Source organism: Phyllostomus hastatus, unplaced genomic scaffold (assembly GCF_019186645.2).
Source record: "Phyllostomus hastatus isolate PE091 unplaced genomic scaffold, TTU_PhHast_1.1 phas_scaffold_46, whole genome shotgun sequence".
Taxonomy (NCBI): Eukaryota; Metazoa; Chordata; class Mammalia; order Chiroptera; family Phyllostomidae; genus Phyllostomus; species Phyllostomus hastatus.
This window is the reverse complement of record NW_025334032.1, coordinates 26,009,324-26,022,921: the sequence shown is the minus strand read 5'-3', so window position 1 is coordinate 26,022,921 and position 13,598 is coordinate 26,009,324. Positions and strand designations below refer to the sequence as shown.

The following is a 13,598-nucleotide window of genomic DNA, read 5'->3' as shown; positions in this document are numbered from 1 at the left end:
CCCGAGGAGGCAGGAGAGAGTGCGATCCAAGCTGGCCTGACACAGAAGAGGAGGGGCTCCTCGGGGAGCAGAGACGAGGGAAGAAAAACTGCATGAAGGAGCCAAGCCCTGGAATTCTGGGCTGTAGGGGAGCGAGCTCACATAGGGTGACCTACCTCTATTTCCCCACCTAAACGAGGGGCAGGTGAGAAGTAGAAGTCTGGAAGAGAGGAAACAAAGTCCAGAGTAATTGTTTTGATGACAAAGGTTTTTCATTATAGGACATGAATAAATTATTCAGCAGGCCCAGGTAAGGTTGCATAGCATTGGTTTGTCTGATGATAGTGGCCAGGAGAGTTTACGGCTTTCTCCACGTAAAGCAAGTTAACCTGGTGCCGGCACCTAGCGGAGAGAAGGTGCTAGGAAGCCACACAGAGTAATGGTTAAGCAGCTTGGGAGTGAAGACAGACGTGTGTTCAAACCCTGGCTATGCCGTTGTCTAATGACAAAGCCTTGAGTAGTTTCTACCTTATCTGAACCTACGTCGTATCTGAAAGAGAAAATATAATACTGCAGATAGGTTTGGTGGTGAGGATGAGAAGGTGGTCACATCTGTAGTTTTCAAAAATTCCAGCACAAACTTGGTGCTCAGTTACTGCGTCACTGTTGTCATCAAGAGGTAGTCAGTAGTGTGCTCAGAAGGACAGGGGTTAACAGCTGGAGAGGGGCTGAGCCCGTCCACATGCATCGGTTCTGGAGCCACAGTGTCTGGGGTTGAATCCCAGCTCTGCTCCTGACCAATCAGCCGGCTTAGGGCAAGGCAAGTGATTTTCTTGCCTTGGTTTTCACCCTTGAATGGGGGCATTTTTACAAGGTTGTTGAAAGATCACATGAGTTCCTAAGTTTTAAGTACTAGACCAGTGCCTGGCATACAGTAAACACTACTTAAGAATTTGGTACTGTCATTAATGGCAACACTAAAACAACAATCACCACAATAATGATAATGAGGTGTTCGGGGGTGGAAGACTGGAAAGCAGCTGAGATGCTGATTGGTTAAGGGGTTAAGAAATTCTAAGCAATGGAAATATATGTGGAATTTCTCACAGTCGACCATTTAAAAGCCATTTTCTCATGTGTTAAATTAAAAAAGTTGCTTCTCGATGAGAGCAAGTACAAACCACTCTAATAATAACTTCCGCTATATCGTATTTCAGCATGCCGTTACGTTTTGGGCACATCACTCTATCCACAGCACTGCTAGCACTCGGGTGGAGGTGGGCGCGGGTGTCCTGGGCTGGCTATTTCCTGGCCTTCTGTGGGAGTCCAGCACAGCAGACAGTTGTTTGACCTGCCGTTGGTTCGCCTCTGTCATCCCTCTTTGGGAACACTCACTGCATGGATGGCTTACTAATTCCCTCTCTGTTCTGTATACTGACTCAAGTCATTTTTTTCTGAAATGGGATCGATGGTCATTCTGTAATATCTAATAGGAGAGCAAAAAAGGATAGCATCTTTTCCAAGGCATTTGCTGTGTTCCTTCATTAATATTGTGCAGCTGTCTGATCCTGTAAAGTAGATTCTAACCTGACGATGGGAATCAACTTAAATGTCCATTACTAGGTGGGATTAATATGTCTTTCAGAGAGGAGTCATATGAAGAGAGAGAGGCAAACTAAGTAAATGTCCCTTCTACTTAATCCTGCGGGGACACTGGTTACTAAAAATGACTACCTATGATTGTAATTCATAAAGTCATCAAACTTGTTAATACCTGTTCCTTGAGATGGGAAGTTCAAAGAGGCTTTGAAAGGTCATTTGGCTCTTCTCATCAGCCTTGATCCAATAAATAAATGAATGAATGAATAAATAAATAAATAAATAAATGCAGACTATTGTAAAGGTATGCTGTCTTTTACAGACTTTCTGAAAGGACATTTCACAGTCTTCCTCAGACATGCAGTGTGGTTTTTTAACAACCCTCATCATAGAAAAGGTCATTTTAATATCTAACCAGAGTCCCAGTTGCTATAATAAAAGGCCATGTCCTCTTCAGTCCTTATTAGAGATAGCAGAAGAGCTAGTTACTAGCTTTGTCATAAATGAAGGGTTACTGAGCACCAGGGTGAGCCTGTTCCCCTTTCGGCATTGAAGATTGCCACAAGTTGCTTTACAGCTCTTTCCTCCAGGCCCAATGAACCCATAAACATTTGCTTGCCAGGGTCCTAGTTTCCAACTCTCCATGCACCTATTCCTTTTGAATAATTTGGGATACGAGAGATTTCTCAGGTTGTTTGTTTCTCTAACCTGTACATTGTATGCAACAATTTATTCTGCCACATGCTGGATCCTTCTGAGCTTTGTTAAAAGCTTGAGTGATTCTTGGATAGGGGAAAATAGACATGAAAACACAGGGAAAACATCCCAAAGACATTAGTATGCAAAGCTTGTCTATGAAACAGAAAGTCAGAAAAGTATCCTGTGCCCACGAAAAGCGGAACAGCCTGATCAGTCACGGGGCATCAAAGCGTTTGTTCAAAATCACTTTGAGTGAAGAAAGTAGCACTACACGTGTGTGTGAGCGAGCAGACAGGTGCCAACATGTGTGCATGCCAATGTAAAAGAAAACAGGGTTCCTGTGGCCAGGTTCTACAAATCAGCCTCAGGATGCAGCTCCTTTAATATTTCTCTTCCCTGAGTTTGAGGTGAGGCAAGTAATCAATAAATAGGTTCACACATGATTTGCAAGACTTCTCGGGAAAATTGTAGAGATATTACCGATATCGAAGAGTTTGAAGCAGTAAGGAAGAACGTACTGGCATTCAGATATCTGCCAGTAAAAAGAATGATCCAAAATGAGTGCTAGGAACCATACGTGATAGAAGAGATTAGATGACCACAGGTTGGCAGGGTTGGCGAGATTGTCCAGGACAGAGTTACATTCTTGGGGGAGGGGACCCTTCAGCTGTCACCTGATAGATGGGGAGATAGAGATGAGTAGTGCCTAGATGCCTAATAGGGGGTGGGACATATGACCATGAACTGTCACTGCAATGCGAAAGGTAAACAGGGCCTTTCACTAGCAGGCGTCCAGCTAGCAGGAAATTAATTACAATTGTGTTTGGGGCATACGGCAGTGCAGCCAAGGAGAGCAAGAGCACAGGAATGGGCGTGGAGCAGCTGTCAGGCCCCGAGAAGTGCCTGCGCCACATGGTTGTGTTGGCACAGCAGTCCCCCTGGGCAGGAGTGGCAGTGCCTTCTGGTGTTCTCCTGGCAAGAGCTGAATGTGTGCTTGTATGCATTCGCACACGCACACGGGTGTGATAATTCTGCAGTGACACCCCCCGAGTGTCCGTGTGCTCAGGCCCACACATACCCGTGGCGGAATATGTGGAACTAAACCTCAGGTTCTTCTGGGGCCAGTCCTAAGCATATGTGAAGAGAAAATCAGTGGCAGGGTTTAGAAGCACACAGAAGTCCCTGCAGGGAACTACTTTTCTGGAAGGACAGATGAGATAATAGTATAGAGGGGAAATGAGGAACATGAAAGAATGAGGTTGAGTGAAAACAGGCAGATAGAGAAAGAAGAGCAGAGTGGGGAGAGAGAGAGAGAGAGAAAGAAAGAAGCACTGCGGCCCAAATTTAGAAGAATCTGAGCTGTGGGTGAGAATGCCTGACTAAGTCTCTGAGATACACAGACTACACATGTGGCTTTGAGTCCTTGTGTCCGCCTGTGTCTGCACCTGGATACCAGGACTTACCATGTTTAGATAAGAGACAGCTGAGAATATGGACCATGTGTTCATTCATTCCTCCTTTCCATTGTGTGGTTGGTTCTCAACAAAGATGGAATGAATGAAAATATTAGACCCTAAACTTTCTAATTTCCAGGACACATTATTCTTATAAAATAAATATCACCAGTTTATCTTTTCGTAGAAGTCCATTGACTTCTGGCTTTTACATCAGGCTGTCCCACACGTGCCAGGGTTAGCCCCATAAGGATGCAGAACTCTCCATGCAGGTCTCTCCTTTCTCTCCATGCTCGATCTCCAAAGTCCCTACACTCGTTTTTATAAATTCCGTAATTCAGCATTCCATTTCCTTAAGTCAAATAGATTCTGCAAACATGCCTTGAAGAGGAAACACAATGGTCCGTCTCACATACTTAAACCTCAGTCTGAAGGCACATGTAGGGTCCTTTTTCTAAAAACAGAATCTGTATCTGGAGGGAAGAGGAGATTTCTGGTTACCTGGTTACCTGGGTACCAGGGGATTGGAAAATAAAGAAAAGACAAGAATCCAGAGGAGCAAAGACAACTTGTTCCTGCTACTCAGTTTTGTCTCAAAATGTTCATGTCCAGTGATGTCCCTTTTCAGCAGAAATATTTTGCCCTGGTCATCCTCCCGGCCCTTCCTATTATAGTACCTGGGAAACTAAAGATGTCTTTGTGCTTTGCCAACTCAGCAACAGAGCAGCTGCATTCAGTTCGCTGCCAGGCTGTTTTGCTGGATGTGCTCCGTTGCTGAGCAGGTGTGTTCTCCCCAGATACACATTTTAAGATGATAGTGTCATCAGTCACCGGTGCCCAAGGAACTGGAGGGAAGTGGGAGAAAAGGCTAATTGGTTTCAACCCAAAGTTCTCTCACTGCTCCTGGTACCCTGGCCTGCTGTAGCTGACGTGTTCTGTGTCTTCTTTCTCCTCTGAGCATAATTTATTATTCCCTCAAAGGAACTTAATGGAGTAGAGGGAGGGTAAGAGTGTTAAGTAGGATGATGGCTGCCCTCCTCTTTCTGCCCCACGTGACACAGGCAGACATTGGAACTCGGGAGTTGTCATCGACCATTGAGCCCATGGTTCCCAGTGGTCAGAGAAAATGACCACAGACACCTCCATCTCTACCTCTGTCTCATTTGAGCCACCAGAAAGTTGGAACTACAGCCTAAATCACACCATATTGCTCAATACCTCCGAGGCTGTTGTGGTCTTTAAAAGTATCCGATAATCCTCTGACCTTTCAGATTCTGTTCTTTCAGGGGATTGTGTTCTCCTGTGTGAATTATTTTTCTGTGTTTACTGCCCTATTACTGAACTGGTTCTGCTTGATTTCCTCGCTCACTCTTTAATTCAGTAGCTCCTTATTTTGCAGTCCGTTAACTTTGTTGAAAATAAATTCACTTTACTTGTGTGGTTAGTATTACCCGTTTGATAACATAAGTACCGAATTAGGGTGTGGTGATTGCATAGTAAGTGCTGTGATTACAAGGTAGAGATATATGATGGGTTTATTTTATCCTCCAAGCCCAACTCAAAGTGAGATAATAATTTCTTTTAGATTTTTGTTAAGTATATAGTAAAAATCTATAGGGAGATTAATTACGTGGTTAGCATTTGCCACCTTCCACTTCCACACACTTCCCAAGATTACAGCTCCTTTAGGATTATGTAGTCTTGGATAAATCTCCTGCTGAGCTGTGGTAGTCATTATGGGTCTCTTTAGGACTGAACCACACCCGACGTGCATCGAGCAAAAGCGTTGAAAATCGGCTACAACATATCTTGGGGGGAGGTGGGGAGATGCCCAGAGTCTAAATTCAAACTAATGCTTTTATTTTTGCTTTGCCCATGCATTCAATAGGATGGAGTAGGAGAGGTATGGGAGAAACAGCATGTGCCCTCTTAGATGCCAGTCCTCTTCCATGAAAAAGTATCAGAGTCTAGCATCTAGTTGGTGCTAGAACACATTCGCCATGGACATAAGTGTACCTAGGACCAAGACCTTTCCATATTTCACAACAGAAGGTGTCTCATAATGACTGTATACACCCTACGCTGATGTTGTCAATGTCCTTCTAAACGGAATGATGTGTGCCAAAGCTAACAGTCACAACTGTGAGCCCTGGTCGACTCTCTTCTGACTCATAGACCGTGTGTTACCTTCTCACCCTCGACCACTCTCCGAATGCATGTGCCCAGGTCCTGTATAAATAGAGCAATTCACCCATATTTTGTCATTGTATGTGGGTCTCATGTGTTCCCGCTAGTAAAAATATAAAAAAATACTTTCCAGGTAACTATGACTTCCTAAAATAAGTAAATTAAGAAGTTTCCTGTTTTTACTTGAAAATACCATATTCTTCATGAAATTGATTGTCTTTGAGATTCTACTACATGGTAAGCTACCTTAATACAGCTAACATATTTAACTAGAATCTCTTTGATTTATAAAAGGTAAATTAGAAACATAGTTATTGTATGAAAGAGAGGGCAACTTGTGGGTCGCTGCATAGGCCATTTTCTCTGAGCAGTAGCTCCAGAAACCCAATAGCATTCCATTTCTGGGGTGGCTCTTTGGCTCTGTGCCCAGGTTGGCCATTTAGAATTTCTCTTATTTTTTGCAGGCATTGAGAACGCCAGTGACATTGCCCTGTACTCGGGCTTGGGTGCTGCCGTCGTGGCCGTTGCGGTCCTGGTCATCGGGGTCACTCTTTACAGACGGAGCCAGAGCGACTACGGCGTGGACGTCATTGACTCTTCTGCATTGACAGGTGGCTTCCAGACCTTCAACTTCAAAACAGTCCGTCAAGGTCAGCGGCGTAGGTCCCCCCCCAACACCAGGTCTTCAGGACCAAAGACTGTGCTCACACGGGAACCCCGTGCTCTTCGGTCCTGTGTGAACACAGCTCTTGGCACTGGAAGCCGCTGCCTAACTGCCTTCGCGCATGAAGAAACCTGACTCAGTGGAGTGGTCTGCTTAAGTGCTTGGCTACTATGAGGACAGATGGTTTTCAATTCGTAATTAGGAACATGTTAAATGAGGCAGTTCCATCTTTGATACATAGCGAGTTTAATAAATTATTTTATTGCAGATTACCCAACTTCCTATTTAAGCAAGTCTGCTTTGAGGATGTACATTTAATTTAGTTAACTAAAATACTGATTATTCAAGGCTGAGGACCAACTACTATACCACAAACTCCCAGGCATATTTGTTACACTATTTATTAGGTGGTGTTATTTTTGTACTTCTGTTTTAAATAAGTAAAAGGATTTGGGTACATGATGAGTCAGTTATCCAGGAAAAAAATGAAATTCCCAGTTTAAATGACTCCCAGGTGTTGCCCAGTCAGGCAATCTTCTGTTGTGGGGGAAGGAAAATCTATCATGTCCAACTACAGCGATACTCATTTTCAAAACAGAAAGCCATTTAATTCTCTTATGTGAACCAAATCTATTTCTGATTGCAAGATGGTGATGAGACATACATTGCTTCTATTTTAGAAAAAAAAATGAAACTCTTCAGTGGATGAAGATTTTTACCTTGACTCTCACTGTCAATATCATCACCCTTGTTTCTGCTTATTGCATGTCAATACCACCTGTCCCACAGGACAAGAAGTCTTGCTGCTTGGCACTGATTCAGCAGAGACCAGGTTCTGGAATGGAAATCAGAAGTGCTAGAAATTGGGAGATGGTGAAGGAGAAACAAAATGCTTTGCTGCTCACCGCTTAACTTCTAGGCACCAAAGTTTCAGGTCCAAGTTTTCTCAGCCTCATATAGGGTTTAATATATATGATTCAATTAAAAGTAAATCCAATTAAGAACTGAGTTTTATGTTACATAAGAAACTAGAGATAGAGACTTCCAGTCAAGATGGCAGAGTAGGTCATCACTGTGCTCACCTCCTCCCATGACCACATCAAAGTTACAACCAAATTACACAACAGTCATCATTGAGAGCCACCTGAAATTGAGCTTAATGGAATTCCTACCACCAAGGACATGAAGAAGCCATGCCAAGTCAGGTAGGAGGGGCAGAGAAGTGGAATGGCAGATCCCACGTCCACCATGTGGTGATTAAGAAATGGGAGGGATATTTCCCATGAGTTATGAGGGGTCCCAGCTCCACACCAGGCTCTCCAGCACAGGGCTGCAGTGCCGAGAAGAGAAGTTCCCATAACATCTGGCTGTGAAAACAGTGGTAATTGTGTTCAAGTGGGATGGAAGGCTGCTATAAACCTAGTAGCTTCAGGTCTTAAAAGGACCGGGCACAGATTCACTGGCTCACAAACTCACTCACTGGCTCTGAGCTCTAGTGCAGGGGCAGTAAAAAGCACCAGGACGTACAGAGAGGAGCTGAGCTGTATAGCTTCAGGGCAAGCGCTGGAGGAGCAGGGGCCGAGGTAGCGGTGTCTTCCTGGGGAGAAGTGCAGGTAGAAGCCACTTTTGCTCTGTTCAGCTACCCCTCCCAACTTTCAGGCTTAGGCCTATGCCGAATCTGAGCTCTCCACTTACTTGGCTAAACACCTGTGATTCCCTGAGACCCCAGCCCACCTAACTCCCTCACTCACCCACGCTACTTGCAATGGTTTTTTCCAGAAGTGTCCTGTCTCAGCTTACACTGCTAACTTTCTGAAATCTTTTAAGGCCCACAAACCCCCAAAAAGCAGCAGCTGGCCTCTGCTTGCCCTGCGCCTCTGGTTTACTGGCCCCTGGCACCAACGACAGTGCACCCCAGTGCACAGCCCAACCTGTCCAGGCACCCAGGAGCCAGCACAGGTGGCTCCAGGCCAGAGAGAGGTAGGATCTGACCGTGGGATGCACCAGAGTCCCTCCCAAGAGGCTCCAGAACCAACATACCCAGTGGCCAGCTTCACACCACACCAAAGCACCCCCCAACCAGGTCCACCATGACACACCAAAGGGCAGGTTCGGCAGACACCAGAGTTCAGAAAGTTCAGAAAGTACAGATAGTCAAAAACAAGATGAACCCAAAGAGATCCACACCAAGATACATCATAACTAAAATGCTAAAGTTAAAGGCAAAGAATCTTACAAGCAGCAAGAGAAAAGGAGCTAGATATGTACAAAGGTGCTCCCATAAGACTGTTGGCTGATTTGTTAACACAAACTTAGCAGGCCAGAGGGATTGGCACAAAATATTCAAAATTATGAAAAGGAAAGACAGCCAAGATTACTCTACCCAGCAAGGCTATCATTTAGATTGAAGGGGAAGCAATGAGTTTCCCTGACAAGGAAAAAAACTAAAAGAGTTCATCACCACTAAAAACAGTACTGCAAAAAATAGTATAGGGACTTATTTCAGAAGATCAAAACCATCAATAACAAAATATAGGAAAGAAAAAAATTTTCACTAGCAAAGGCAAGCATTTAGTGAAAGCTGTGTATCAACCAATGGTAAAGCTTGTACAAAGGCTAAAAGGCAAAAGTAGGAAGAGCGTGTGGAATTACAATAATAAGAGATATACACACACAGGCACAAAAGTAAAAAAAAAAATGACAAAAACATGGAGGTGAGTAAAATCTATAGTGATTTTAGTATACTGTTCAAGTCTAAGCAACTGTCACCTTAAAAACAGACTGCTATAACATAGCTTAATATATAGGAAGCACATGGTAACCATAAACCAAAAATCTACAAGAGCTAGGAATACAAGAAATACAGAAAAAGGAATTTGAATGCAAATTGGTGGTTGCCAGAGAGAAGGCGTGGTGCAGGGTGGATGAAAAGGTGAGGGATTAAGATGTGCTAAGTGGCAATTATACAAACAGTCACAGGGATGTAAAGCACAGCATAGGGGATTCAGTCAGTAACACTGTAATAACAAAGTATGTGTCAGGTGGTACGGGGCTTATCAGGGTGATCACTTTTGTAAGTTATATAAATGTAGGATCACTATGTTGTACACCTGAAACTGACATAATATTGTATGTCAATTGTAATTGAAAAAAATGTTAAGAACTTAGAAATATATATCCATCAATCAGATATCAATGTCTCAGACCATAACACTTACATATGGAGGAAAACTAGTAGCTGGAGAGTTGTGTGTTCAGGTGCAGAGTCTTTGAAGTCCAAAATTGCTCTATGACCTAGTTAATCAGTTATTTTCTCTGAGTCTCAATTTACCGCTGTAAAATGGAGATAATCACATCCACCTCAAAGGGTTCTTATGAGGGTGAAATTATCTGGAATAACAAGACCTTTGCATACGGAAGCTGCTCAGTAAATGCAGTGAATATCATTCTAGCAGCTGGTTGTTTGCCCTTGCCCTGCACGGGAGGCTGCCGTGTTCCACGGAGCACCAGGCAGCGGACGACAGGGGGCGCTCATTTGGAGAATGCTGACTGGCGTAAGCTGAAAGCAGTGAGCATCTCCGAACTGTGGAGCTTACGACATGCACAGTAAATCCCTCAGACAGTATGTAGCCTTTCCAAACTCACTTTAACATTGAGTGTTTTAAAACCAGGACTCACACAACTAGTGATATAAGCAACGTCGTTTATTAAAATTCCACTCTACCCTATATGCATTATGATACCACCTCACGGTGACACGCATTGGCTCTCCCCTCCGTTGTCTCAGGGGCATCCATTCTTGAGCAAATACAGCTGGAGCCTCAGGAAGGTGAACAGTGAGAAGGTCAAATAAGATGCCACACAGATCAGACCAGGAGCTTTACAAAAAGGGCTTCCAAAGAGAAACTTGGGGTGATCAGGTGACTGTCCCTGATCAGACTCGAATCAAACTGCCAGCCACCTTTCGCCAACTCTGAACTCTGTCGCACGTGCCTACCGTCACAGGGGTGGGCAAAAGTAGGCTTACAGTTGTACAAGAAACACGGAGCTTTTTTCTTGTATTATTTATTTGCATTGTAACTGTAAACCTACTTTTCCCCAAGCCTGTATAATCACGCTTTCCATTTAAGTGCATAAGTTAGGCCTAAGTCTGACTCCAGGAAATGTTTTTTGTGTCATGGCTTCACCTAGGTTAGGAGGGCCTTTTAAGAGCAGCCAGAAATTAAACTTCAGAAGGTGAGGGCCTGAGATAAAATAACCATGAGACTCAGGGACACGACTTTTCAGGTCTCGGGAAACGCGTGTTCCCCACTCTTTCCAGATGCCAGCTGGGTCTCAAGTCCCGCCTCTTGCCTGGGAAAACCAGAAGCAAGAAGCAAGGCTGGTGCCCATAGACTACAAGGCAGCTCAGCTAAAAAGCACAGCTCCTTGACTGAAAGAGCCTCAAGCATGAAAAACATCGCATCGCCAAGCAGCCGTTAGGTTATTTCATCTCATTTTGAACCTGTGTCCCTGTGATGCTGGATTCTCAGAGCATCAGAACAAGGGGTGGGAAAAGTCAGGATTACACATGTCCTGCTGGGGTTGCAACAGATTATGAAAATGGAAAAACAATAGAGACTAATACACTATGGCCTGGGACTGCAACATTTTCAAAGACATCATACTTTAAACATTTTTGTCAGGCCCGAAAGGAAAATTGTTTCATATGGTGTGGGTTTCAATTTGAGATGTCACATTGATGGACGGATGCGGGTGGCAGGTTTTGGACTGAGGGTTATTTTGTTATTTACTAATAAATGAGATTACTTCATCACAAGGAAACACCACAGCGTTTTGGCGTAGTATTTGGCTTAGAAAAACTGGCAAGCCTCAACAGATGAGAAAGTCCAATCTCTCATGGTTTTGTAAAGACGGGTTTTTTCCGTTTGTTGTGAGACAGAAAGGAAGTCATTCCGAGCTGCCCTCCACGCAGAATGTTCCCCTGTCCCCGTGTGGTGCCTCCTCTGTCTCCCAGAGTGACATGCGTGTTATTAGAGCAAATTGGCTACTCAGACATGGGATGACGTGTGAGGTCCTCCGACCCTTTGCTCTGAGGACACATCCTTCCCTCTCCCAGCCCCAGAAACGGCCCCGAATTTCACATGTGATGTGTGGGCACCACACAGCCTCGGTTATAAACAGCACCACCCAGTAGTCACCACGCTGTGTCATCTCCTGCCATTTAAAATGAACAGATGTTATTTTTGCTCCAAACTGGATTATAAAACATCATTCTTCCTTTTTTTTAAGTTTCTCCTTGCCAGTTAAAATCACATAAACAAAAATGCCTGGAGTGCCAGAAATACTTGTTTTGAAAAGATAACATGTAAGACACGCTGGAAAATGGATATTTTGGTCAGTGGTGTTCAGAGAATGGCCTGGGAAAGCCTGATTCCAGGAGTCCAAGGCTCTGGTCACGAATGACCAGTCTAACAGAGCCACTGCAGGTGCTCAGGGTGGCCCGAAGGTGCGGCTGCGGCTGGAGCAGCGGGCAAGCACAGGGGCTGTTGTGCACTGAGTGGATGCAGACGTAAAGGGGTTCCTGTGGTGCCAGTTAGTTTCCAAGTGACAGATCCATTTTCTTTCACCAGGTAACTCCCTGCTCCTGAACTCCTCCATGCAACCGGACCTGACAGTGAGTCGGACATACAGTGGTCCCATCTGCCTGCAGGACCCTCTGGACAAAGAACTGATGACCGAGTCTTCCCTCTTTAACCCTCTGTCAGACATCAAAGTCAAGGTTCAGAGCTCATTCATGGTTTCTCTAGGAGTATCGGAGAGACCTGAGTACCATGGCAAGAACCATTCCGGGACTTTTCCCCACGGAAACAACCGCAGCTTCACTACAGTGCACCCCAGAAACAAAACCCCCTACCTCCAGAATCTGTCATCGCTCCCCACAAGGACGGAACTGAGGACAACTGGTGTCTTTGGCCATTTAGGAGGACGCTTAGTAATGCCAAATACAGGTGGGTGGTAAGTGTGCGTTTGTGTATTTTCTAGCATTTGTTTAAACATTGTGTATTTACACAATTAGGTCCCATCAGATTGACTTTTAAGGTATTTATCATCCGCTTATCAGATCTACACGGTGGCTTTGACAGTCTACTTGATTGACGCAGCAAACCAGAACCAACTCTGAGATTAGAGTTTTCAACCTCCACCCCTGTGAACCAAAGAGTCCATTTGATGCCCTGCTAGAGTTGACAGCCATACTAATTCAAAAGCCTGGGGTGGTTCCCAGATTTCAAGCCCCTTTGAAACATGCTTCCTAGAACATGATTGGGAAGCACTGAGAACATTCTTTGACATGACCGACAAATACCATGTTCCTGCCAAGCATGGTTTAAGCACCAGTAAGTAATTTAGTGAAAGGGCACTGGGAGGTGAACTTGCTCAGTGACCTGTCACACGCTGTGTCTATAGACCTTGCTATAATGTTATTTCGTGATGAGTACTGATGAGGGATCATTTTGAATTAAAAAACTATAGTTTCAAGGCTATACCAGAAGCACACTTAGCTCTCAAGAACTTCTCCTTTTGGTTAGATGTTTTGACAAGGATACTTAAGGTGTACAGCCCAGATCTCTTTAGAAATGACGTTCTATCTATAGATTAGTCTTCAGGGTTGCCATCTGAGACCTAACTGGGTGGCAGAAGAGGGTGATCTCTCCTCTGCTCTCTAAGCAACAGGGGTTAGGTAGGCTCTCAAACGCCACCCTCACTGGCTGGTACCGGGTAAAGAGGGCCCGGGGTGCACCAGTCCTGCTACGCAACAGGTCAGCACTGAGTTGGGACCATGGGCGCCTTGTCGGACTTCTCTCCAGAGGAGAAGGAACCTCCCTCTCCAATGAAACATTTTATCTTACAAAATGAAATCCGCAGTAGAACTAGTCAGATGCTACCATTCCCACTAACTGCTCCTCTGCCAGCTTAGTGGCCGGACACTACAGTTCATTTCAAGTTGATGAAGA

At 44.5% G+C, this 13,598-nt stretch overlaps 1 protein-coding gene across 4 annotated transcripts in view; it reads left to right on the top strand.

Moving 5' to 3' along the window:
• The window catches only part of UNC5D (unc-5 netrin receptor D), a 484,491-nt gene that overhangs the window by 405,644 nt on the left and 65,249 nt on the right, over nt 1-13,598 (top strand). For all 4 annotated transcript variants that reach the window (XM_045821390.1, XM_045821389.1, XM_045821388.1 and 1 more), the window contains 2 exons: nt 6,383-6,568; nt 12,216-12,593. In XM_045821390.1, the coding sequence (XP_045677346.1) occupies nt 6,383-6,568; nt 12,216-12,593 (564 nt within the window). The remainder of the gene's footprint in view (nt 1-6,382; nt 6,569-12,215; nt 12,594-13,598) is intronic.